The sequence below is a fragment of the Apus apus genome, chromosome 9 (assembly GCF_020740795.1).
Source record: "Apus apus isolate bApuApu2 chromosome 9, bApuApu2.pri.cur, whole genome shotgun sequence".
In the NCBI taxonomy this organism is placed as follows: Eukaryota; Metazoa; Chordata; class Aves; order Apodiformes; family Apodidae; genus Apus; species Apus apus.
Genome location: NC_067290.1, coordinates 1,368,060 through 1,394,513, shown reverse-complemented (window position 1 = coordinate 1,394,513; position 26,454 = coordinate 1,368,060). Strand labels below are relative to the sequence as shown.

Below are 26,454 nucleotides of genomic sequence, written 5' to 3'. Positions count from 1 at the left end.
CACTGCTCAGCCACAGCAAACTCCAGTCTGCTCAGGCCCTGCTAGAGAGTGTGTGACAGGAACCAACAGGAACCATGGTGGGGACCAGAGAGCACAGAAGGAAATGGAATTTGGTAATTTTTCCTCCTGTGAGATCTTGGTCAGTAATGGAACATGTTTCCTGGAACATGTTTCCTTCCTTGTTTCCTTCCTTCCTTCCTTCCTTGTTTCCTTCCTTGTTTCCTTCCTTCCTTGTTTCCTTCCTTCCTTCCTTCCTTCCTTCCTTGTTTCCTTCCTTCCTTGTTTCCTTCCTTCCTTCCTTCCTTCCTTGTTTCCTTCCTTCCTTCCTTCCTTCCTTCCTTGTTTGTTTGTTTCCTTCCTTCCTTCCTTCCTTCCTTGTTTGTTTCCTTCCTTCCTTCCTTCCTTCCTTGTTTGTTTCCTTCCTTCCTTCCTTCCTTGTTTGTTTCCTTCCTTGTTTGTTTCCTTCCTTGTTTGTTTCCTTCCTTGTTTCCTTCCTTGTTTCCTTCCTTGTTTCCTTCCTTGTTTCCTTCCTTGTTTCCTTCCTTGTTTCCTTCCTTGTTTCCTTCCTTGTTTCCTTCCTTGTTTCCTTCCTTGTTTCCTTCCTTGTTTCCTTCCTTGTTTCCTTCCTTGTTTCCTTCCTTGTTTCCTTCCTTGTTTCCTTCCTTGTTTCCTTCCTTGTTTCCTTGTTTCCTTCCTTGTTTCCTTCCTTGTTTCCTTCCTTGTTTCCTTCCTTGTTTCCTTCCTTGTTTCCTTCCTTGTTTCCTTCCTTGTTTCCTTGTTTCCTTGTTTCCTTGTTTCCTTGTTTCCTTGTTTCCTTGTTTCCTTGTTTGTTTCCTTGTTTCCTTGTTTGTTTCCTTGTTTCCTTCCTTCCTTGTTTCCTTGTTTCCTTCCTTCCTTGTTTCCTTGTTTCCTTCCTTCCTTGTTTCCTTGTTTCCTTCCTTCCTTGTTTCCTTGTTTCCTTGTTTCCTTGTTTCCTTGTTTCCTTGTTTCCTTGTTTCCTTGTTTCCTTGTTTCCTTGTTTCCTTGTTTCCTTGTTTCCTTCCTTCCTTGTTTCCTTCCATCCATCTTCTACTGAGGAAGTTTGTATTGTTTCTTTAAGTGCCAGTATCTTTTAACATTTTAAATAGCACTGCACTTCACTGAAACCTCTCACCCTTGATATCTAATGACTGCTTCACTCAACAAGACACGATGTGAAGTTCTACTGTTGTTTGAAGCAGAAAACTGTTGTAAATCCATGACAGCAGAAGTGTGCTGGTAAGGTAGGCTATCACTGTTTCTTTGGCATTGCAACATGGATATCCAGATGTTTTGAATTGTAGCAGTTTCTAAAAATGCCTCAGGTGGAGTTAAGTGTTACAATTTTGCAAAGAAAAATTCTTTGACTCATTACCATGTACTAATTTCAGACAAAGCAGAAGATTCTGTGAACTTTTTCATCAAACCTGGCCTACTGAAGAAGCTGCCATCTCACCACTGCTGTTGCCATGCAGGAGGAGAGAGTTCTCTGTTCAAATGGGGTGACTGACAAGTCCCTCCTGCCAACCTGAATGCAATTCCCGGACAGGTCAAACCTGTGCCAGGCCAGTCCAGCAGCAGCTGGTTTCCAAATGTTTAGTGTTGGTTGCCAAGTCTTCTCCAGGGAACTCTGCACCTCCAGCAGTGCCATTCTGCAGGAATGGCATTTTTCCTGAAACCCTCATAGAGAAAGAGGTTCCCCCTTCCTGCTGTAAGTAGAACTGGTTCAGGAGGGATTTATCTAAAAACTGGCTGAGGGGTCTTGAAAATTCATTGTACGGTGGGGTGGTGTCGCAAGCTGGTACTGGGGGGCTACCAGCTTGTTTAGACTTAAGTGGGGAAGAAAAGAACAGTTTCCCACAGGTGGTTTGCTGGGTGTTGGTCAGAGAGTGCTCAGATGTGGACACTGCACCCACACATCTCCTACAGCTCAACTTTGAGGTGGTTTTGCCTTGTTTTCTCTTAATAGCAACATCAAACCATGCCAGAGACTGGCCTGGAAGGTTGAGTAAAATGCACAAAATGTTCCTTACATCCATAAAAACAGCTTTGAGCTGGAGCTCTTCAGATGAGCCAGGGGAGCTGCTCCAACTCATCAGCAAAGGGCCATTGATTCTTTGTGGAGCACACAGAGCCCTGTGGTCTGACAGACCACCTTTATTATGTGTATTGACATGTATCTCAATACCCTGAAATCACAGCCCCCAAGCATTTGTAATGCATCTCATGTCTCTCTGAAAGGCCTCTCTTAATCCTTTTCCTATCTGATGTCTGTGTAACTGTTCCCAAAGCAGACAGCTCCTGCTGTGGACCCGTGAGCTGATATGGGGGAGACCACGTGCTTTGTGTGGTGGAGCCACCCATGGTTTGAGCAGCCACAGGAGAAGGCTTCCTAATGCCTCAGCACGTGCAGCTGCTGCCACCCAGCAGGCTCCAGCCTCCCTTTAGGTGCCTTATGTTGATGTGTGTTTGGTGTTTGCACCCCAGGAGCTTGGCAGATGTCCCATCATGAAATACAGTTCTGTGCAGACTCAAAAAATACTGTTTCTGCTGTGACCTGAGTCTGTTCTATGCAGCAGGTGTGCAGCATATTGCAGATTTGATTGTTTGAGTTGGATTTCACTGTGACCCCAAAAGTTACATCATTAGTGGAAATGCACAGCATAAATGCACAACCTGGTGCAGCATTCCCTGTGTCCACCTCTCTCACTCCATCTCCATGCCAGTGTGTTGCATCAGCTCATCAGCAGAGCCAGAGTTGGGTCTCTCAAATCCCTTTCCATTGTGGTTTTTAAACCAGCCAAACCTCCAATTCAGGGCACTCTGGGAAATGCTGAGGAGTGAAGTTTTTTCACCTGTCTGATGGAAGCCATCTCTCAGTGCTGCACGTGCCAGGCCTGCTGAAGCTCCCTTGCTAAATGCTGAGAAGTGGAAGGGACCGTGACAAGGAGTGTGTTTCAGTTGTTACTCACCGGTGAAATCCATATTTACAATTTGGTTTGAGAACTACTGAAGCTTGTGCGTGCCACATGCCAAGCTTGTGTACCTGCTGTGTGCTGTCACTTGTTGTGGCCTGTGCTTGGACACCTTCATGCCAGCCCAGCTGGTGGTAGTGAAGGCACTGGTGCAACAGCAGCAATGCCTTCTTACATCAACTTAAGTGGCCAAGCATGATTTTTCAGGGTCTTTTTTGTTCAGAGATGTCGTAGGTGGAGCTGCCTTCAAACCAGTTATATGTCTTACTATATTTAAAGCTCTGATTTGCTTCTGCTGTTCCTTCCTGAAAGACATTACCAGGTGATTGATTACCATATTATAATGAAATGTGGAAAGAAAAAGAAAGAAGAAAAAGCTAACCTGTTGTTATTTTAAAGATCATCTCAGTTAAGAAAACAGAGCTAAAAGCAAATCTATTCCCTACCAAAAAATCTGGGTGTGTGTTTTGTACAGGTTCCACCAAGGAACTGATGGAGAGCTGCTGTGGAGCTGGACAGCAGTGGGCTATAGACAACGGGGAGTGCACTGAAATGCCTGTAAGTGGAATGGATGGTGATATTTGCAGGTACGTAAGGCTAAAGCAAGCATTTAACATAGAGAGAAGCCCTTTAGAAGAAATCAAATGATTGCACAATCCATGGGATGTCCAGGAGACTGGGAACTGTTTCATTCATTGTATAAATTATGGGTAAACTGGCAGGATGTTATGGAAAAATAGAAAGAGGCTTTCCCTCCCCCTTTCCCCAAAATCTAATCTAAACAAAAGCCTTTTAAGGTTTATTTTCCTCTCTTCCACGAGCAGAGCACAAATTGCTATTTCCCAGTTTTATGCACATCTGTGGAGCTGCAGATAAATAGAAGGGCAGAGTCTTTCTTCCATTTGGCAAATGCTAAATGCAATGATTATCCCTCTCATTAAATGATGTGTTTATTGTCCAGAATGAATGGCTGCTGGTTCCCATGTCTGTGTTCAGCTGGAGGGGGGACCATACGCCCTGGTAATGCTCCTGCTATCAGTAGCATCTGGTCTGAGTGAGGGTGCCAGATTCAAACTGCACAGCAAGAAGTGAAGAATGGGTGCAGAGTGACATGGACAACATATTATATTGGCTGCAGTTCATTCCCCCTCCCTCTCCTCCCATCCCAGTCTGAAACAGGCCTTAGGGAGGGATGGGGGCAAGGTTATCTGAGTCTCACATGGTGCAGCATAAGCCAGGTGGATTTCTCTTAAGAGTGATCCCAACATTTTCAACATTAAAACAGTTTGGCATAGTCAGTTCCATCGAAGTTAGTATCATTGTGCCTTTCTGAAGTTGCTGGGAGATTAAAATCTCCCCCACTGGGATCTGGCATGAAGTAACTGACACGTACCAACTGTCTATGAAGTAAAGACAGTTGAAAAATTCCAGTGTTGGCCTAAGTAGGTGTAAATCCACTACATTAATGAGTTGCACCTGCACATGTGAGGCTGGGTGTTGATGAAAAAGCCAGATCCTAAATTCAGCCCCTGTGAATCTGTTAGGATTTGAAAGAATGAGAGATCAGGAGTTCAGTTGTTTTACTAGCAAAGTTTCAGTTGTGTCCCTGTTTTAAAGATTTAAAACCACCTCTAAATATTCTCTGTAAAGGAAAAATTCAGTGTAAAAAAAATTATTGAAATCCACAACCTCAGAACCTTGAGAGCATGGACAAAACCTGAGTGCTCCCCCAGGGGGATGTGCCACGTGCAGAGCTGGTCACCACACACCCCCCAGCCTCAGGTGCACCGTTTGGGGTGCAGAGTGTCTGCAAGTCATGCGTGCTCCCATGGGCCAGCCACTGACTTGACTCAGGATCTACAGATTATAAAACCAGAAGACAGATACTAATTGCAAAAATCAGTTACTGTTCTGCCAGGGTGGCTGGTTTTACAGGTGACCCTCACTGCACTGAAGGATGGATGTTTTCAGCTGAGGCAAAGGAGTGAAGCCTCCTCTGTGTCTGCTGAGCCTCTATATGCCTTCTGTAGATGTTGCAGCTTGAGGTCTCTGCTGATTCCACCTGCCATTTGGGGGTTTTCAAGTGGCAAAAACTTAAAGCTACTTGTTGATATATCTTGATGTCTCTGGACATTCATGCACCAGCTTGGCCTACGTCTGTGTTGTGAGCAACACTAACTGCAGGAGGGGAACTGGAACTACTTAAAAGAGATCACATGTAGTAACTACATGAATGAACTAAAAGCAAGTTACAGGAAATGCTTAGCCCACTGATAGCAAGAGGTAATAAATACCCCCAGAGCTGGTACCACTGGCTGTGTCAGAAATAGGGTGTTAGGCTAGATGAAATCTCATCTGAGCCAGCTTAGTGGTTTTATCTCGTAACTGATATGTATTTTATCATAACTGAGCAATGTTTATCTGGGTGTCATTCACATCAGCTGTGCAAAGCTGAATCTTCATTTTTGCTGATGCTCTGTCCCATTTAGAGACTCACCTCAGTTTAAAACATTGATGTCATTTCACTGATCTTAACTCACTAACTCTTTCCCTAAAGTATAAATGTTCTGAACCTTTAAATCAACAACTCATTTATCTGGTCTTTGAAGAGCAGGTTTGTGAAAAAGAAACACCAAAATGTGGTTAATGCTCTTTGTTCCCAGTTAATTTCCTGGTAATACAGTAACTGAAACTGAGCTGAGCTGATAGTTATAGAAATACTACAATAAAAATAGCCAGTGATACTCCAGGGCTCCAGGCAATACTGGTTCTACTGTGTATTCCATACATGAAAGGAGTTTCTCATGACTAAATGTCACATTGCAGAAGAACATTATTCTATAGAGATTTCAGTGTATGGTAAACACTTTACATGTATAAAAATGCTTCCAGGAGCTTTTTGTAATTTCTAGAAACGATAATAACTTTCAGTTAGTTTGTTGGTTTTTTTTAATTTAGTTTTTTTAATGAACGTCTGGATGTCTTATGTAAGCAATGATATTTAAATTACTGGTATGTGGATACATTTGGGTGCAACTATTCATTGCTCAAAAAACTGTATTTCTCCAGCTGGCAATTAACACTGGGTTGGAAAACTCACTTCCTTTAAAACAAGGCATATGGGGGTGGTAATCCCCTTCCTGGCATCACACCCAAACCACTGCTTCCTGAATGCATCTCTTATGGTATCCAGCATAAAAATGTTAATGTGAAGCTGACACAACAGGCCATTGGTATCAGGGGAGTGGCCAAGGGGCTGTTCCTGGCTGGTTTCTACTGGAATAAGAGACATCCCTTTATCCCTTTCCTTTTTTTCTTTTTCCTAATTGAAGCATTAGGATTGAAAATGTCTTCTTCTCAGAAAAGTTCTTTTTTTCCTAGGATAACTGCATTTTGTTGCAGTCATAATGATCTCTGACTGAGAAAAGTTGTTTGCTTGGAAATATTTCTGTTGCAGGAGAAGTGCTTTGCTGTGAGGCAGTAGCTGTTAAAATGCATCACCCTCCCACTGGTTACCAGGGCACCCATAAGGCAGTGCCCTCTGACACTGCACCAGCAAAAGATAGTTAGGCATTGAGGTTATCCTTGGAAAAAGAAAAACTTTGCTTAATTCCTTCATGCCACAACATCTGGCCAGAACGGGAATTCACCCTTACTCAAAACATACTATTTCACCTGAGTTTTACATGTTCGTCCAGGTCACATACTCAGCCCCTCAGGAGAGTTCTTGTGGCCTGCAGCTCTTCCCCTTCCCAAGGGCCCTTCCCTACCCTGGGACCTGACACACACCCCTCCTGGGTGCTGCTAAGCCTCCATCCTGCTGGAGATGGGATTTTGTCTGCCCTTTTGCCTATGAATGAAGGAAGCAGGTGCCTCTTTGAAGGGGCAGCGGGGAAATCCATTATAGTCTTAAAAATAGTAGGCAAGAGTGTTTTGCTGTTTAGATTTTTAATGTGTTTCATTTCAACCTTCAGTGAATCTTGTTAAAATGTTTGATTTGAAGAGCCACAGATAGGAAATGCACGTTCCAAAGTACTTCATGTGCAGTGACCAAGTCACCTAAAAGCTTCTCTTTCATAACCAAAGTTAGAAGAAAGCTTGAATTTTGGGTTACAATCTGCAGGGTATTACGGGAGAGTTCGCAGGGTTTTTGTGATGTGACACTTGCTTATGGCCTGTCTGGAGCTTCATTCCTCTGGGTGGTGAAGCAGGAAGTGTGCACAGGTGTGTTTCCTCTTCCCTGCTTTCCAGGAAAGGGGGTTTCTGCCATTTTTATATTTCTGAAATCTTCTGAAGACTTCTGAGCAGCAAAACATGGGGAAGAGAAGGACTGTCGCACAAATATGGATGAGCTGTGAGGGATAATGGTGACCAGACTTGGAGAAACAGTGACCTAAACACAAAACATATTGAGCATTTATCAGTACATCTTCCTATGAGGAATAAGAAAAAACCATAAAATTCTGCAAATTAGTGTTGACACAGGTCAGAGATAGCTTCTCTGCGGGATGGATCGTGCCTCGGATAGTTCTGGGGTGTTTTGCCTCCCATCCCGATGTCTTAGTGTCAGGGGTCTGACCCCCTGCTCCCTTGCAGGGTAGCTCAGCAGCAGTGCTGCATCTCCACCGTGAAGGAGAACAGCTGCCTGGCGGGCATGGTGGCTGCCAAGGAGGGCGACGCGTGCGGGCCGGAGGAGAGCGAGCCCTGCGGGGGGTCCTCGTACAAGGTGAGTTGCTCTGATGCTGCTAGAGGTTCTGTTCTGAACGTGAGGTGTCCTAACTTCCTGCTCTGAGGGGTGATTTCTTCTTATGTTATTACTGAACACAGAAAATAATAAAGTTGCAGGAACGTGGCAGGGAAATGACACTGTTTGCGTTTAGGTTTCAATTGCCTGGTGATGCAGCCCCTTCTAAAACTTCATAGTAATGTTGTTGGGAATTATTTCCAGCTCCAGTTTTACGGTTGAACTTGCTGTATTACTTTTCCTTCCTCGCTTTGGAAGTAGCTGAAAGGACCATTTCAGTTTTTATATCTATGGTGTAGAAGAATTTAGAAAACACTCGGGCAAGATCTAATCGAAGATATAATGCAAAAGCCATTACTGAACAGTTTGCTTGGCAACAGTGCTGAACTGCAGCCTCGTTTCTCAGTTAAATAAAACGATGGACTAGAGGAGCAAGCATTCCAGATGATGATGGAAGCTTCTGTTCATAAATAAAGGCAGACCATTAACGAATGGTTCGAATCACAAGCTGTGAGCCACAGCCTCGGCTTATATAAATGAGATTTGCTTGATGAGAATCAGTGGAGCCAAACCAATTTAAACCAGTTTGAAGATTCAGCATCTTGCTTGCTCGCTTGTCTTGTTTTTACCAGAAGGGTGCATTTCAGAATGCATTTCACTCTGATGATAATTTACATAGCTATATGGAAGCTTAAGTGCAGCTTCCGTTGTCTCAGCAGGAAGCTGATTAGTTCTGTCTGTTCTTATACATCGGTGATTCTTGTGGATAATTGTTCACTGGAGAAGCAAAACACATGGATGTCTACAGCAGAGTTTAAAGTTTAATTAGCTATACCAATTTGTCATTTTCAGAACTATCATTTCCTTGGGTCTGGAGCCTACCATTAGAATAAAAAGAGAATTTGTGCATTTGGAAGAAGACATTAATATTTCTGAAGTGTGACAGAATAATTATTCTTAGGTTTTCACAGAGAGTATTTTGCATGCCAGACCAGAGCACAAGCTGTAGAGTAAGTCTTATAACACATGCCATTCCTCAGAAAGATGTCGTGAGGGAAAGCTCCATCATTTCTGTGTGAACTCTCATGGAATAGCTCCTCCTGCCAGTTCCAATGTAGTGTTTTCCTTCAGGAGAAACCATCTGAAGTGGTAAAATTATTGAGGGAACAGCTTTGCCCTCCTCTTTAGCTCCTTAAGTTCTTTAGTCATTGCAGCTGCTGCTTGGAAAAAATAATAACAATTAATTACTATTGAGACTGTTGAGACTTCAAGAAAGGTTTTCTGATTTTATTAAACATTGTTCCAGAGGTGACCTGGCAGGAAATGCTGTCAGTGTATGGCAGTGTTTCCCTGATCTGCTCTGACTGCTGTGCCTGGGTGTCATAAATCAGAGGTGATTGTCCACAGCGTGGGAGGATCAGTGTGTTACCCCAAAGACTTTGCAGGATCTTACACTGTCCTGTCAAAAGCCAGGAGACCCAGTGCCAGTCCTTTAGATCCAGGTATCCAGCTTGTGTTAAATACAACTTAGTCGTAGGCTGCTTTTAATTATTTAATACAAAGAGCAAATGCTGAGGGCCTTTTTCCTAGTGGATAGAGATACCACCGTGGTAAATCCAGTGCTGGATTCCATCAAAGATATTTGAAAAGAGGATTTAGCCCATTTGGTATAAAAAATAATTCGGCATCTTCAGAACCTGTACTGTCAAATTTTCACAAACATTTGGGCACACAAAGGCAGCTCTCTCTGGCTGCATGTATTTGCAAATGTGATCAATATCTACTGTTTATGAGTTGTGGGGATTTTCTAGATGAGAAAGCAGGGTCATCAGACATGATCTGCAGTCACAGGTAGGGGGCTGGACACGTGGTGGGTACATAGTGCATGTGAAATGCTTCAGAAGCCCTAGAGCTGCAGGGTGGGAAGCTTGAGAACCATGTCTCAGCAGCAATTCCTGCAGATGGAGCTGTGGGAGGGCAGGATTCCCTGCCTCCCCAGGGCAGACAGCCGGGTTTAATGTGCCTGCCCATCTGGGACTGCTGATTACCGAAGGCGATTCCCTTTCCGTGCTGCCTCCAGCCCTCCCAACACTGCTGCTCTTGTTTGTTCTCCTCAGGCTGGAGATCTGTCTCCTGGGAAGTGTCTCCTAGTTCAGTTTGCTTCTTTTCCATCCCTGGGCTTCCTGTTGCTGTAGGTAACTGGTGCCAGTTGGAATGCCAGCCTTCCTTTGCCATGTCCGAGGCCTTTGCACAGGCTGAAGTCCCTTCCCTGGGTTCAGAGCCTGGTGCAGCCCAGCTGCAGCCTGAGAGTGAGAGCTGCTGGGCTGGCAAAGGAGCTGCAGAGGGAAAGAGGCTCTGCATTTTGTAACTGTTCTGTCAGTGAAAGCATCTGGATACATCTGTGTGTTAGGGATGTCAGGACACTTCTGCTTAAATCCAGATGGGTACCTTCAGTTCCCACACGGCCCCTGTATGTAGCTCCTCAGCTTCCTTGCTTCATCAGTCTCCACCGTGCACAGGCAGTATGGACTTTCTCAATTTGATAGAATTTATCTGATGTGGTTTTGTGTCCTGACCGTGCAATCGATGTGGATGTGACTTGAGTAAAGCACAGCACAGTTTTTGTCTGACACCTGCAGCAGAGGAAACTGCAAGAGAGAAAAGTACGATTCAACCTGGCAGGGAAGCCCTGAGAAAAGAGAAGGAAGGCAAACAGCTTATGAAATATACCCTGGCCTTTCTGTAGCCACTGCCTGGGAGGGACGCTGCCCAGGACAGGCAGGTAATGAAACATAGCACGTTTGCAGGGCAATGGTGTGTGGAGAAGGATCTTTACTGACATTCTGACAGAGCTCAGATGTGGCCTCTGATCCTCCCGTCCATGCAAGATTACTTTACAGTTCCTTTCCCATTCCTTCAAATAACTCACCATTTTTGAGGTGTGAAGAGGTATAGATCTGTATTGTTTTGTTTATAATACACTGTATACAAAGCAGTGGCTGTGTTCTGCACCCTTCCTTCCTCACATACCATGTTTCTGAAATCACAGTGAAGCTGTTTAGCCTGGTGGCAGCTGACCCCTTTGTGCAGGCTGGCAAAGCCAAGCCCAGGGAAAGCTTTGAAGTTGGCAGCTGTCTAAACCCGTGGTCCTTTTCCAGATGCTCCACTATTAAAGAGAGTGCAGATGGGTTCCAGGTGTGCTCAATCCTTGTAGCTGATAGTCTCCTCCTTTTGCAGCAATGCTGTGACTGCTGTAGCCTGGGCCTGCGATTGAGGAGTGAGGGGAAAACCTGCGAGTCCAACATAAACCTGGGCTACCCCTGCAGTCATGTCATGCTGTCTTGCTGTGAAGGGGGTGATCACTTTATCCATCCAGAAATAAAGAGGCATCCTGAACCTCTGCCAACAGTGACGCCTGAGAAGGGTGAGTGTCCGTTTATGGGTTGAAGACATTGCAGATAAGGTCTGTGCCTCACAGGGTCATATGGGGAGGTGCTGGAAGGAGTCAGGCTGCAGGAGCCCTGTTGCCTTCCCTTTCAGATCACATATAGAATATTTGTTCTGAAAACCATTTTGAAATTGAAAAAAGTTAGAGGGTGTTTCTGATCCTTGAAACATGCCTCCTTTAGTAGTTTGAGTTCTTGTTTCGCCCCCCCCCCCGCCCCGAGTCACATAGTAGAGACCTGCTGCTATAGCCCCTGTAAGAAGAAAAGTTGAAGCTGGTCATTGTCTTTTAGCAGAAGCAATCCTGACAGACTCTGCTTAAAGCAAATTATGAGTTTTTTTTCCAGACAAAGTAGTCCCATGGATTATTATATCAACGAAATGCCCTGGGAATAGATTTCCTGATGTACTGCTGAACAGCACAGCAGCTTTTGCACGGGACACTCGGGAGAAGCTCCAGAGCACTGCAAGTTTGTTTTCACTCAGTGTATAAACATAGTGGTGCTGAAGAGCAAAGTCAAATCCCTGCAGCCAAAGAGGCATGACAAAGGGAACATGACAAATGTGGAGCCTGGACAGCTAGGCTTCCTCCCTCAGCCCGAGGTCATGCTCCTTCCAGCATCACTCTACAGCCACCTGTCATGCATGAGTCTCATAGTAACCTCCTGCATATGCTTGGGTTCAATTTTTGTCCATTCTCTTCTCATGATCTAAATGTTTATTTTCTGTCTCTAGCAAATGTCAGGGTTTCTTACGATCTGGCTGAGACCTCACTGAGCAAGGAAGTTTGTGTTTAAGAAAAGCTGACTGAGAAACTCGCTGCGCAATTCATTTTGGTCTGGCAGATGTTCGTGTTAAACTTGGTCAGGAAATGAAAAAGATGGTGCTCTTGTCAGTGCTCAAAACCAGTGAGTAGGGTGGCCATGTCACTAGGGGCTCCTGGAATGTCATCTAGCTATGGAATCAGCTAATAAATTCATAGTGGTGTTGGGAAAGAGTTTCCAGACCAACTGGATACCTTTTTGTCCTGAAATGAGAAGTTCAGCGCGGTTCTTCAGTGGGGCCAGGTTCAGATGGGGCTTCAATGTAACACCTGAGCTCAAATAACAGCAGTGGCATTAGTGAGAGAGGTGAGCTTGTGACTTCCTAGGGTCACCCTTTTTCTTGGTGGCTTATCTGAATTGTCTGTCCCTCCAGCCTTATGGAAGGAGGTGATGGACCTTCAGCACGTATCTTCAGGTTGGGTTCCTTCTGTCTTGTCCTTGGAGAAGCTGCTTTGGGTAGTTTTGACTGTATCTGGAGTTTGTGTGACCAGATGCTCCATACTGTACAGTCCTAATGCCAAAAGACCTGACAGAGAAGCAGCAAGTGTTGTTCTGTTGTAGTTTCAGAGACAGAAGATCACAATGAAGCTTTGTCCATCAGTAATGAAGCTGAACTGTCAAACAGCCTGCCTGGAGATGACCTGGATGAATGTCTTATCTATGGTGGGGAACTCTGTCAGCACTTGTGTATAAACACCGTGGGGTCCTACAAGTGTTCCTGTTTTCCAGAATTCACTTTGCAAGATGATGGGACCAGCTGCTCTCCAGGTAAGAAAATGGGCAGGAAGCACCATGAATGATGTGTCTTTGTGCCACCTGCACTGACCCACCAAGGTTTTCTTTTAGTTTCTTTGTAGTTTCGGTGAGGTTTTTTTCTGGGTGCTGATGCACGGATGTTTTCCATGGAAATCAGACAAGTTCATGATGTAAAGAAAACCAACCATTTAGGAAACTTAATTATGCCTCTTTTTTCGTGTATTGGTGGCATGAAATCAGGGTGGTAGTTAATATGTACAAACCAAGTCTGTTTTCACTTCTCAGAGGAGGATTTGTAAAGGCTGTTAATGAAATACCTTTTTTTTTCTTTGAGTAATTTTGTATTTCAGTTAGCTTTCCTCTAGGTAAACTTGACTCAGTTCAGACAGAGAGCATTGCTTCCTGAACTTGGATTTTTATCTTTTAGATTAACATCTTCTAGTGATACAAAATCTAAATATATCTAGTGTGGTGGAAGTCTTGAAAAGAAAGTCTATGGTGTTGTAATTGTTTTGATGTCTAGAGTTCTCCACTGGCAAGGTTTCAAATCAGATAACCCAAAAAGTTGAAACCTTATATTCGTTACAAGTGCTTTCAGTTATTTAACAAGCAAAATAAAGTGTTGTCATCCTAGTGACAGAACTCCTCACACTTCAGATGTTTCTGCCCAAGCCAAACAATGAGCATTCATTGTGTCATTCTTCTCAACGTGATGTTACAGCACTTACATCAATAATGTGTTGGGCAGGGTTTCTGCAGCAGCTGCCTGCTCTGTTGTTTTTATTAAAATTCTGGGGAAGGAGTCTCATCCAAAAGAGGTAAAGAAAATGGTTCTTATTTTAGCACTGCAAAGTTTGGCTTGGTTGCTCACCTGGAGCATATGGCTGTGTTTGTTTTGCTTTGCTTCTCCCATGACTCCATTGAAGTGCAGATTTGGGTTGATACATCTTGTATCTGGGTAGTAAGTGTTCTTGGCAGATGTGCAAGGCTGCAGTGCCTCTGGCTGTGCCCAGAGATGCAGAGGGCTTCCCAGAGCCTGGCTGAGGCAGAGGATTGCCCTGAGGGCAAGGGACTGTGAGCAAGACACCTGAGCCATGGAGGAAGAGCAGACCTCTGCTCTTGGGGGGTTGGACTAGATGATCTTCAGAGGTCCCATCCAACCCTGACGACTCACCCTTTGACTCTACCTGCCAACGTGGTACAATGGCCTTTTTATTTCTCATTTCTCCTCTGTGGATGTGCAGATCTCTGCCATGTGGTCTGTGCATGGAGACCCACACCAGGCAGTTTTACGTCTCACACTGGGTGAGTTTTATTTGTGTGAGTAGATGCGATGCTTTTGTGTTTGTACCTGCCCCAGGACATTTCCTGCTGGACTGGGAATGTTTTTGTATTTAACTTCTCTCTTGTAAAACATGTGGCTTTTCATGAGGCTGGGCAGAAGTGGTGTTCTTGCAGGGGCTCTGTGAGGCAGGAGGAAAGCACACATTGAGGAAACCTCCAAAGCTTCTTCTTGCCTCTTTGCTCTCTTTCTGGAAAAATCCTTCAGGATATGCCACAAGCAAGTGGCTTGTATTTGCCCCTATCTCATAGCCCATTGTATGTCTGATTTAATTTGATTTTTTTTTAATGAAATGGCTCTTCCCATGACCCAAACCTGTATTACAGTCAGTTTGCCATTTAATATTGTCATTGTTTGGTGGCTCACACTTTGCTCCAGGTGGCACTTGAACTGAAATCAACAGGAACAAGAGGCATCACTCTTAAGAAACACTTTAGCCTTATGGATTTAAGCTTCTATTTTGAGGATATTGAGGAACTGAGTTACTGTTATTGATGTAACAGAGCTTTTTTTTGCTTGCTTTTTTTTTTTTTTAACTATTCTGATACCTTTAAGATTACTGTTGAAAGCCTTAGTGGCAGATAGCTGCTGTCATGTTTTCCACTTGACTGTGTAAAAGTCATTCCAGAGTGTCCTGTGCCTGTAAAGGTGAGTGTCTGCTTTTCATCTGTGTTGAAACAGGATGTACAGAGTAAGTGTAAAGACTTATTTTGGGCTCTGCTTTTTTCCCCATCATACACCAAATGAAGGAAAGCCACTGTCTTTACAATATAGCAGCATTAAAAAAACCCAAAATGAACACCTTCTGTTTGATGAATTAGGTGTTGCAATATTTTACCCTACAGAAGTTACTTTCCCCAAGCTCCCTGACCTGTATCCATGCTGTTTGTGCTGTCTCCATTAGCACACAGCACTTGGTGTTTCCCTGCTGTTGGACAGTGGGTCCTATCAAAGAAGTGGCAGCTTCCAAACCTGGCTGCTCACCTCCATGTGTACACAGTTGTCCAGGTCACCAGCATGTTTCCTCCTGATGTTCATTCTGATGGAATGGGATGAGTGGGACTGGGAGCCTTGCCATGGGGTGCCTGGTGGAGGTGTTGCTGTCCCTTACCCATCTTTGCCACCCTTGCCTTACAGATCCTGACAGAGGACAGGTGACAAGGCTGGAAGCAGAAGCCACCATCCCTCCAGCAGCCTCTCCTCAGCCTCTTCTCATCGTGTCCTTACAAGAAGAGCAGGATAAGTGTAAAGGTATGTTGGAGGTGTAAACTGCAGATGCAAATGAGTGAGGAACGTTTAGAGAGCCTGAATGAAATTCCACATGTCCCATCACCAGTCTGATTTCAAGGCACATCCTTAATTTGTTCCCTCTGCCATGACGCTGAGGAATTGTCAGGGGAAGCCTGAGGAAGTAGTAGGAGGTTCTGCTCTGATTTCAGGGTTATTACACACCAGCTGGTTAGTGCAGGGTAGGGTGAGCAGTGCACCTGCACAGCATAGCTTGAGCAATGCAGGTAGGAGCAGCATAGGTGTGTTTCTGGGTAGTAAAAGGGTTGTAAGTAGTGATTAGGGCTGTCTGGACAGATGGTTTACAAACTGCATCTCCATTGTCTAAACTAGGATTATATTTGGGTGACCTGGTGGTTTGTAAGTCCAGCTGATCTGTGGTGTGCATGTTAATGCATTTGGCAATTTTGCTTTGCACAGATAGTGGCCCCTGCAAGCACATCTGCAACGTCGTGGAGGGCAGTGTTGTGTGCTCTTGTCTGTCTGGATATACTCTCATGGCTGATGGGATTTCTTGTGAAGGTAAGTGGCTTGAGTTCACCACAGAGAGAGACGTGGTTAAACACTTTATATAGATCTCACGGATCTCAACCATGGGGATTTCTCTAAGGGTTCCTTATTTTCAGTGTTGTGAATTGCAAGTGGCAGTACAAGGACATTTGCCAGAAGGAACACCAGATCTGCTTCACAGAACTCCCGAAGCATGTGTTTCATGTGCCTGTTGCCTGGGGACTTCAGGTGAAGGCAAGCCTGGATATGTGCTCCTTTCCTCTGACATGCTAGGCTTTTTTTCAGCCCTCTTGGTTTCTCTTCCCACTACTGTTCCTCCCCAGAGTCTGTCTACTGAGCCATGGACACAGCTTTTCTTCCTGAGGGTGGGAGCAGCTAGCAGCACGTGGACCTGTTTGCTGTCCTGAGGAACCCACTCAGAGCTACAGCCCTGCCCCACCACCCGTTTTGTCTGCGTTTATTTCTGCTTGCCTTGAAAATGTGAATGCAGTGAGGCTTCACTGCTGGGCAGAGTGTGCCCTTGTGAGCTGGTTCAGCTCCTCGTGTTTCACTTGACGCTGAAGTTCCAAACAGTGAATTCCGAAGCTGCATCATGATCATTCACTTTATATACATTTTAAATGGACATGTTTGGGTAGCGACAAAGGATGTGCTTGCCCAGAAAAGATTCAGGGGTTGGAATGCCCTGTGACATACCTTAATTATAAATCTCCAAGTATGGGAACAATAACAGCCAGCAGGGAGATGCAGGTAGAAGCCTCTGACACTCAGAACTGCTCACAAGTGATCCACGTCACTCTTCATCTCAGACCTTATTGAATAGCAAATCATTGTCATGAAGTTCCAGATAGTCTGTGAAGAAAATGGGAGTTTAATACCACCAGATAAAATATGCACTGTGCATTGTTTATTGTCAGAATATAAAGGGGTATTTCAGGGCAATAATTTTCCTGGAGGGGCTGAAAACATTCAGAAACATGAGTGGCAGTAGTGAGTTTAAAAGTAGCAAGGGACATTTATAATGGATAGTAAAGTAGGTATTTGATGGTAAGGGGATGGGTGCAGTGCAGCAGGTTTCCTGAAGAGTGTATGTTGGCTCTGCCTGTTTTCTAAGACTGGCTCTTCCTGGAATGACAAAAGCATAGGGGTGTGAGCAAGGACTAGAGATCTCCAAGGGTTTGCTCCAGCCTTGTTCTCAGCGTAACACTCTATGTTACAGCCTGGTGCTGATGTGGTAGCTCCAACTCACTTCATTTGAAGATCTCCAGTGTGAAAGGAGTGTTGCTTCATTTCAGAAATTGTTCTAATAGAATTCTGTTTTCCCTCTTGGCTGCAACATGTTGATGTAGATTTGGATGAGTGCTTCACAGGTGCTCCCGCTTGTTCCAGAGGACAATTATGTGTGAACTCATTGGGATCATTCTACTGTGTCAACCACAGAGTGATCTGTGCAAAGGGCTTTATACTCAACAGGCATAGAAAATGTGTTGGTAAGATGAGAGGTATAAGCCATTCACCACAGCATCATAATTCTTCATGCTCTGCAATGGATTTAAACCATTTGTGCTAAAAGGCTCTCTGGCCATCTCTGCATATGACATTTCAATATGAGTTAGTAAAAACACATGTGCACCATTTGCTCAGCCACTTAACATCATGAGTTGTATGCTATTTAGCTTTTTCTCTAGCAGTACAGTCTCAGGATACATATAATCTTTGCTCAAAAGTCATAAAAGTTCATAGGTATGATGACCACAGCAGGGCTGATGGCTCTTAAACTGGACTAAGAAAACACAGCAGTTGGTCTCTCTGGACAGTCTCAATACTGCCAAGTCCCCAGAGATCATGAAACAGCAAAACTTCATAAATATAGCTCAAGAAATCTGCAGAAGTCTGGGCAGTGGAAAAGATCCATTCCAAAGTGGTGGAATTTTAAAATTCAGATTAGTACTTTGTTGATTCTGGCACAAATTTCTTTCTGTAAAAGAAAAGGACCATCATAATTCTGCTGTATCATCCCTGCTGTGTAAGTTCATATAAAAAAAAACACAATCTATTTTTACAAGTGTATTTATGAGGATTTAATTTGCTTCAAAAAGCCAAGGCCTGAGCTTACAAAGTAGTGTCTGTTTGGGGACCTTTTCTCGAGGCTGGTGTAGGAGGGCCCTGAGCTGCAGCGCTGTTGTGGTAACGCCTGGAAAAAGGGAGCACCCAGAGACCTCTAGGCATGAATGAAAGCAAAACTGTGACTATAATGTCATGTGTGAATGCATTTGCCTTCTTCCACCCCTGTCCTTCTCATTTATAACACAGACAACATTTATAATGTTGGTTTTTGGACCATCGCAGCCTTGGTTTTGTTCTTGTCTTTTAAAGCCCTGTGTTCTCATCTTACTGATGACCATCACATGGCATGAGGGCATGAGCAGGAAGGTTCATGCAGTGTCATAGTTTGCAGTGGAATTGTGATTTATTATCTTCTGGCTTTTACTAAATTGTCAACAATTGATTTTTTAAAATTGTTATTTATTTTTAAATCAGGGATACTGGTAAGCATGAAAAACTAATGAAATTACTTAGTTTCAATTGATTTGCTGAGAGAGCAGCCCTGGAAGGAAGGATGAAAATACAGAGAAAATACAAGACTGAGATGGAAGATAGTATTTGTAGGTGGCCACAGTTGCATGGTGCATTTCATGGCTTTCCCAGAGCCTGCTGCATGGACCACACTTCCCAGTATGAGGTCTGGAGAGTGAAGGAACTGCCTCATCTTGCTTTCTGCTTCTGAAAATCTTGCCATTTAATTGTGTTTTTCCTGGACAGTGCAGTGGTTCTTCTCCCATCTCCCAGGAGCATTTTGAAGCTAAATGAATGTTTGTCAGCAGCTTTGCCAGAAGGTGCTGCAGAAGATGCCAAGTGCTTCCTTTTATTCACTTTCTTCCTCTCCTGTCCTCTAGGCCATGAAGTTATAAGAGTGAGTGCTAGAAGATAAACCTCAGGCATTGCTAAAAAAATGAAAGATACGACTCTCATTTGTAAAACTACAAGATCTCCCTCACTAAAGAACAAGCCTCTGTGTTTCTCTCTGTCAGGTTTTTACAGGCATCCTTGCAAATAATCTAGCAAAGCTGGAAGTTTCTCCTTCTTTTTGGATAGGTGTGCCCTGTGTGCTCCCTGCCCATGCACAGCTCTGTTCTGTGTCTGGTGCCTGGAGAACATTTGCTGTGTTTAACATTTTTCCTGTGCCTCTAGCAAAGGGGAAAGCCACAAGCAGGCTGTGGTTTGTGCTCTGTGGAGCTGCCTCCTTGCAGCCATGTTCTCCTGAGGTATCCTTTTCCAGCTTCACTGCTCTCGTGCTCCATCTTGAGCTTGCTCAGACACCACGAGGAAAACCTTGGTGATGTGTTTGCAAAGTATTGTTGTTTAATGCTCTTGCTCTTTGCATATTTTAGGGTGGGGAGGAACAATCTTTGCACAGCAACAAACAGCTGATGACCTTTTATCTCTTGAATTTCCTTTAATCAAACTGTGGGAAGTTATAATTCCAGGTGCATTCAGGAGCAGATACCCAGAACACCTGAAAGCCACCCATGCACAATGAGGAGTCACCAGCTGTTTAAATAGCTTGCACACACCAGTTCTGTCTAACTTGGTGACCAGACATTGAAATGTCTTTAGGCTTGAAAGCTCCATGTTCTTCAGAGATAAGAGCCAGGTTGGATATTTTTCATCTGGATTGCTTTTCCTGGTGACTTTCAGGCAAAGTCATTACCACCACCCACATGCACACTGACAGGAGACTACTTGGCTGCTTTCTTTGCTGCTCCTGTCTAAATTTTCCCTCCTGCCAGAGCAGGCAGCAAGTGGCCCTTCTGTTTTAGAATCACAGGGACTGTGCCTGAGCACAGGATGGGTGGCTGCAAAACAACAATGGGTCTAAATAAACCAGGTGCATTCCATAAAACAAATTGAGCTGAAGTAATCTGAAGAGAAAGAAAAAAAAAATCCTGAGAAACTACAGATGCAGGATAAAAAAAGCCTCCATTTCGTATTTTTATAAAATGTGGAGAAAAATTATTTTTAATGTTGAAGTATGTATTGAAAAATGTAGCAGTGGGTTGTTCTGGTTTAAAGAGTAAGGGCAAACCACAAACCAGAGGGCAGAGTTGCTCCCTATCACCCCCTGTCCATCCTCCCAAGGGAAGAGAGAAGGGGAATGAGGGAGAGAGACTTAGGGGTTGGAAACTGAAACTGGAATGAATTTACTGTAACACAGACAAGGGAGTAGGCTGGAGGAGACTCAGGGGGACCTTCTCACTCCCTTCAACCACCTGAAGGGAGGATGTGCTCAGGGGGATCTGGGCTCTTTTTCCAGGCAACCAGTGAGAAGAGGGCCTGGCCTGAAGCTGCTCCAGGGGAGGGTTAGGTTGGATATCAGGAAGCACTTCCCATGGAAAGGGTGATCAGACCTTGGGATGGGCTGCCCAGGGAAGTGGTGGAGGCACCATCCCTGGAGGTGTCCAAGGAAAGGCTGATGTGGCTCTTAGTGCCATGGTCTGGAGATGTGGTGGTGTCAGGTCATAGGCTGGACTTGATGATCTTGGAGGTCTTTTCTACCCTTGGTGATGCTGTGATTCTGTAACAGGTGGGGGAGAGAACAGATCTAGACACTTCCAGACAAATACAGAGAGAACTGGTCTGGCTGAGGCAGGAGGAGGTGGGTGAGAGTCCCTTGTGGCCCCAATGGAGCTGGATTCTGGAGAGCTCCTGGCCAGCTGGAGACCCTCCAAGCAGCAGCAGCAAGGAAGGGGCTGAGCTGCTGTTTCTCCTGCTCTTACAGTGTAAGGCAGGAGGTGGGGGGCATCCTGGCCCCTCCTGGGGCTTTCAGGGTCTGAAGGACCCTCTCTAGTTCCTCTTAGAGGGGTCAACACCGTGCCAGGGGCACTCAAACCATAATGTGGGTAAATGTTGATAGTCCTGTGCAAAAGTGTCAGTTTCTTAGATGCAATAGATGTGCTCAGGGACCATGTATATGTTGCTGTTTTCAACAATTCCAGGGAAAAAAAAGAAGATATTATGTGATGACTGTTCATTCTGGTACTTCCTGACATGAAGTGAGGAATGTTGTTGCCCCACACGCAGACCTGGCACATTTTTGAACATTAACTGTGTGATTGTTTTGAATACATTACTGAATTATTTTTTTCCTCTTATTTCTGTTATTTTATAAATATAATTGTGCCCTGCCTCACAGTCTTGATTGTGTTGGATGCAGAGTACAGCTGATGGCAGCTCAGGAGAAAGATGCTGCAAATCTTCTGAGATCTCATGTCATGTAGGGAATTGTTTAGAAGAATGAACAATAAAGGACATGTCTGTTAAATAACAGTGAAAAGGGAACTTTGGTGGGCTGGCAACTGGCCTGGTAGAGGAGCTGGAGATTCATGCCCTAATACTGGATAGGAGAGAGCAGAACCTTACATGGTGCCTACCTCATCATTCAAGCCTTTTACTGAAAGCAAAAATTCTGCTTGTAACCTTCCAGTTTCCATAATGTAGGTTTCACAGATGCATGCTGGCCAGCCCTACTTCTTTTCTCAAGTACTCAGAAATTTGAAAACTGAATTAAAAAAAATATGGGCAGATCATGGAATTATAATAGATCTTTTTCTCTCTGTGGCATCTGAACCTGCTTTTTACCTGTTTACAGCTGCTAAGCAGGTGGAACCCCCGTGGACCAAGTATTTTGGTCAAACAGGTTTTCCTCCTAGTGGCCCTTTTGGCACAGAGCTGATCTGACTGCAGGTCACACCATGCAGTGTAGTGCTCATGGGCTGTTGACAGGAGAAGGCTTGTTGTGCTTTGCAAGAGAAGATCACCTCAGCTCTGGTTTTTGGCCTCTAAAGTCAGTAGGAAGTCTCACACCAGTTTGGATGCTGTTCAGCTGTCCATAGCCACTTTGCTCTCAATTTTTTTTGTTTTTAAACCCTCAAATTTATTTAAGAGCTTAGTTAGTTGGGAGGAGATGGGAGAAATCTACCATAGCAGCTCATATTCTTCTCCCATTGTGTGAGGGGTTTTTTTGGTTTGTTTTCTTTGTGGTTAGTTTTGGTTTTTTTCCAAGACAGCCTCTGAGAATATTGCTGCTTGACTTCAATCTAATGTGTAGAAGCTGGGACATGGTACAAGCATCAGGAGAACATACCCCTGGAAAACTCTGGGGTAGGCAACTACCTGCCACTCAGTGGAAGTACACAAACATCAAGTGGGACAGGCAGAAAGATATCCAGCTGCTGGTGGTGACCTTGCTGTGGATTAATCAGCTCCTTACACAGTACCCAGCCCAGGGAGAACAGCAGTGGCAAAGAGAAAGAAAACAGAAATAAATGAGCATTGAGATGGCACCAAGCTGACATAATGGTCTTGTAAAACTCAGTGCACATCACCAGTTAGCTGACAGGAACTGAAATGTCTTGGTGCTCCCCTTCTTCTGCTTGGTAGAAAACAAGCTGACATGTTTTCTAAGACAAAAGGCTGTTAAAATGGCTTTTCCTGTTTTCATATTCCACAAGGGGAAGTAATATATCTGGTGTGGTACTTATCTGGGAATGAGGTTCTACAGCCAAAATGAAAATCTGATTTAAACAATACTTGCTTTATTCTGGTGTATGAAAACAGCTTCATGTGCAGAGAAGCTGGATGCTTGGTAATGGTTGGGGTCACATTTGGCTTTTGTTAGCTCTAGAAATACTTTATTTAGAACTGTGAATGAATAAGATTCTGTGGAGACTGGCAAGAAAGTTTCTCTTCCCAGTCTCTACCCCTTTTCTGTTGCTCCTCATGCTATTCTCAGCATTCATTATTAAAATAAGCAAAACCTGAATTTGAGGTAATTTCCTCCAGGCCTATCAGAACATCATTTCAAAGGTGTAGCACATGCCTTTCCAAACTGTGTCCTACATTCCAAAATCTGGTATCTAAGTGTTTTGTAGGGGTTTTTTTAAAATAACTTTTCTACTACTCCACCTGCTGAAATCAGATCTCTTTAAAGATTTAAATGCAAATTGACAAACTTGATTGAGCCTTCAGGATTGCCTCTGTATCCTCTTGTGTGTATCCAGTTCCAGTGGCACATTCCTTAGGACCTAAGTAGGTGTGTCAGTAGGTCTCTTGCAGCAGCTCCAGTCTGCCTGGACAGCCCAGGAGGGCTGGTGTGTGCCTGAGCTGTGAAAACCTGGTAATGAGCAATTAGCATCCATCACTTTCTCATTCAGCTGTCCAGGAGGTTTCTGTCCAGTACACCAGAAGCTGATGATGTCAAGTCCTGTGCCCACCCTGCATTTAATCAGCTCTGTCCACTGCTTGTCCTTCATGCCTGCACCACCCACTGCACGTTTGGGAAGAGGGGAGGAGAAGGAAATCTCCCTGAGATTTGTGTCTCTGGAGTTACTCTGGGTTAACAAAAGATCCTGGGATAAAACATCTTTCATCAGACCACTGTAGCAGTCGGTACTGACTATCTTTTGGAAGAAATGGGTTCTCTTGAGCTTTTGACTCCTTCCAAAAGAGCAGGAAAAGGCAGATCCCTTGATAAATACGAGGCACCGACTTGTTTAACTCTTTCTTGTAGACATTAATGAATGTGTGACAGAAAGGCACACCTGCCAGCGGAGGGAGCACTGCGTCAACACCATGGGATCCTTCACATGTCTCCAGGAACTCAACTGTCAGCCAGGTTATGAGCTTAAGGATGGAGAATGTGCTGGTAAGACACGTGTTCTTCAGCTGATGCAGTTGCTGTTGCCAAACAGGAAAGGAAAGGGATTGCAAAGCATTTCGTCGTTGCTGCCCTGTGACATCAGGGTTGTAACTAGAAAAGGCTGATCATCATGGAAATGTTTGGCATCATAGGGCCCTTCCATACATTCATTTATTTGAAATATTTTCCAGTGATAACTAGAGAGGATCTGGAAAATTGATGAAACCTCCTGAATTAGGATTTACCCTGTCCCTAAGAGAGATCTCACTGAATGGAGCAATTCCTGGTGCTCCTCTGCCTAGCTCTGCTTTTCCCTGAAGGGGTGATACTGTTTGCTGTTAAACACTGAGGCACAGCCTGAATGGATCATGGAGCTGCCTCAGTCTGGTCCTTCCTGTGTTTAGGAGGTCTCTCTGTGTTTATTTACATTTGGAATGGTCACGGGTTTAAGAAGTTTATCTTCATCCCCCCCTTCCCGGTCTCTGTAGGGGTTTAGTGGAGAAGCCAGCATCAGTAGCCACAGCACAGAGGAGTTCCTCTGCAGCACAGGAGGGTGCAAGGGACACATGCCCTGCCTCCCAGGGCAAGTCACTGTTCTTTACTCCTGAATTTTTTACACAGTTTCCTGACAGCTGGAGTAGGAGATCTCTAAGGAGAGAACTTAGCTCTTGACCAAGTAACATAGGGTTATAAAATAGAAGTGATCAGAAAGCTTGCTTAGTATACAGCTGTCATGAATAAACCCTGGTTTACTTGAGGAGCCTCTTTGTGAATGTCTTGTTCTCTTGTCTGGTTCCACAGCATTTCTGACATTTATTGCTAATCTAAATTGCTTTCTAATCTCAAAGTTACATTATAACAGATTGTAAAATGTACAAATTGTTTTAAAGTAGCCTTTACATTAATTGCTTATAAGAAAGACTAAAATTCCAGAACTGTGTAACACTGCCTACACATCACTATTGAATTTGCAGAGGTTTATGAAATACTGAATTCCACATTTTTTGGTCTCAGTCAATAAATATGTAGGAAGACTTCCTAACACAGAACCTTCTGGAGATGTTCCCTCATGGCCTTGACATTTAATGGAGGGGTTAGAATAGAAAGAGCAGTGCCAGCAGTTCTGACCTTGTCTGCCTGGGGAGCTGGGACTCCTCAGGCAGGGACTTTCCTCCTTGTGTCCTTATATTCCAGTAATGATGTTCATTGTTTTCTCAGGGACCTGCGTAAGTCAAAGTAGCATTTGAAAATATTCACAGGCCCTGAACTTTGAACATCTTTGCAGCTGAAGCCTGTTCCTAGGTGGGGTTTCTTCAGCTGGAAAATGGACGCAGTGCCACTGTCCCAGCTCATCCATGCAGTTGCTCCACACAGATCAGTTGGGTGTAACTTTCCAAGTTTGAAACTTGCAGGAGGTGTTTTCTGTGTGCCTCGAAAGCAAGCCTCAAGTTGGTGAGCATAATTTGAGAAATGATTTCATATACAGGATAAAAACTGAGAAAGCTGTGTTGAGCTCTGGCTGCAGAGTAAGCAAAAAAGCAAAGTTCGTTACTAATACTACCTGTTGTGGAGATTTTTTCCAGAACAGTTTTCAGAGTTGGGTGTTTGTTCTGTGTACCTGAGTACATCTGTGCATCCACGTGTGCCTGTGTACACAGGGAAGTCCCAGCCCTGTTCAGCTCAGGTGCCCTTTTAGTATCAAGTTCAGTGATGCTAGAATTCCTGAGGTGGACAAGGAATAAGAGACCATTCTCCTTTTGAAAGAATGTGGTGCATATTTTATTATGTGTACCTTATTCCTGGTTTCAGTTTGGGCCTGTAGGATTTGAAGGCTGCAGAGGTGTGAGTGTTTGTGGTTTACCAGAGATGCTGTGAACACAGCAGTAGGGGCCTGAGCTAGATTTGCTGCAGGACCCCACAAACTGCAGAGCCTGTGCTGAAGTAGATCTCCAAGAGCAGATTTCCCAAAGGCTATGTTGGGTGTCAGGTTTAAATGCTTCCTAACTTCCTCTCTGAGGAAACAACTTATAAACTAGTCATGAAAACGACTGAAAATCACAGCTTAATGAATTCTTGATTTGGTATTTTGATCTGATTAACAGATATTGATGAATGCGAGAGGGGAACTCATAGCTGTAAAGTGAACTTTGTTTGTCAGAACACAGAAGGGTCCTTCTACTGTGAGTCCAAGCAGCGCTGCATGGATGGGTTTTTACAAGATCCTGAGGGAAACTGTGTGGGTAAGTGTGCCCAGTAACACGTGCAGCAGCACTTGCCAGCTCCTCTTCATTTTAGCCTGTCCGAGGGGTGTATATTGATCACCTGCAATTTTCCCTAAATCCTGCTGTGAATTTAATGTAGGCATTACATTAAATGTCCTTTTAAAGATTTGCATGTTGAATTCAAAGGTGCTACCACAGCAGACCTTCATCAGCCTCATCTTTGTAGCACAATAAATAGACCTGAAGGAAAAAAGAAGTGACAGCTGGAAGAAAATGGACTAGAAAGGTTAAATAGCTTCTCTCACTCTTCTAATCAATTTTTCTTTGCCAGATATTAATGAATGCACCTCTCTCCCTGAGCCATGTAAACCAGGATTCAACTGCATCAATACTGTTGGGTCTTACACCTGCCAAAGGAACATGCTGACCTGCAGCAGAGGCTACCACTCCAACGAGGAGGGAACTCGATGCGTCGGTAAGGGCAGACCCCAGAGTCTGGTCAGGTGCCTTCTCAGAGGCAAAAGGACATTTCATTTCTAGAAAGAGGTTTTGAGCTACGTCCAGATTCCTAAA

The 26,454-nt window shown here is 44.2% G+C and overlaps 1 protein-coding gene across 3 annotated transcripts in view; it reads left to right on the top strand.

Annotated features, from left to right (window-relative positions):
• The window catches only part of FBLN2 (fibulin 2), a 113,283-nt gene that overhangs the window by 74,045 nt on the left and 12,784 nt on the right, over positions 1-26,454 (top strand). For all 3 annotated transcript variants that reach the window (XM_051627465.1, XM_051627463.1, XM_051627464.1), the window contains exons 3-11: positions 3,469-3,580; positions 7,590-7,719; positions 10,975-11,161; positions 12,567-12,773; positions 15,241-15,354; positions 15,811-15,912; positions 23,531-23,665; positions 25,762-25,899; positions 26,213-26,356. In XM_051627465.1, the coding sequence (XP_051483425.1) occupies positions 3,469-3,580; positions 7,590-7,719; positions 10,975-11,161; positions 12,567-12,773; positions 15,241-15,354; positions 15,811-15,912; positions 23,531-23,665; positions 25,762-25,899; positions 26,213-26,356 (1,269 nt within the window). The remainder of the gene's footprint in view (positions 1-3,468; positions 3,581-7,589; positions 7,720-10,974; positions 11,162-12,566; positions 12,774-15,240; positions 15,355-15,810; positions 15,913-23,530; positions 23,666-25,761; positions 25,900-26,212; positions 26,357-26,454) is intronic.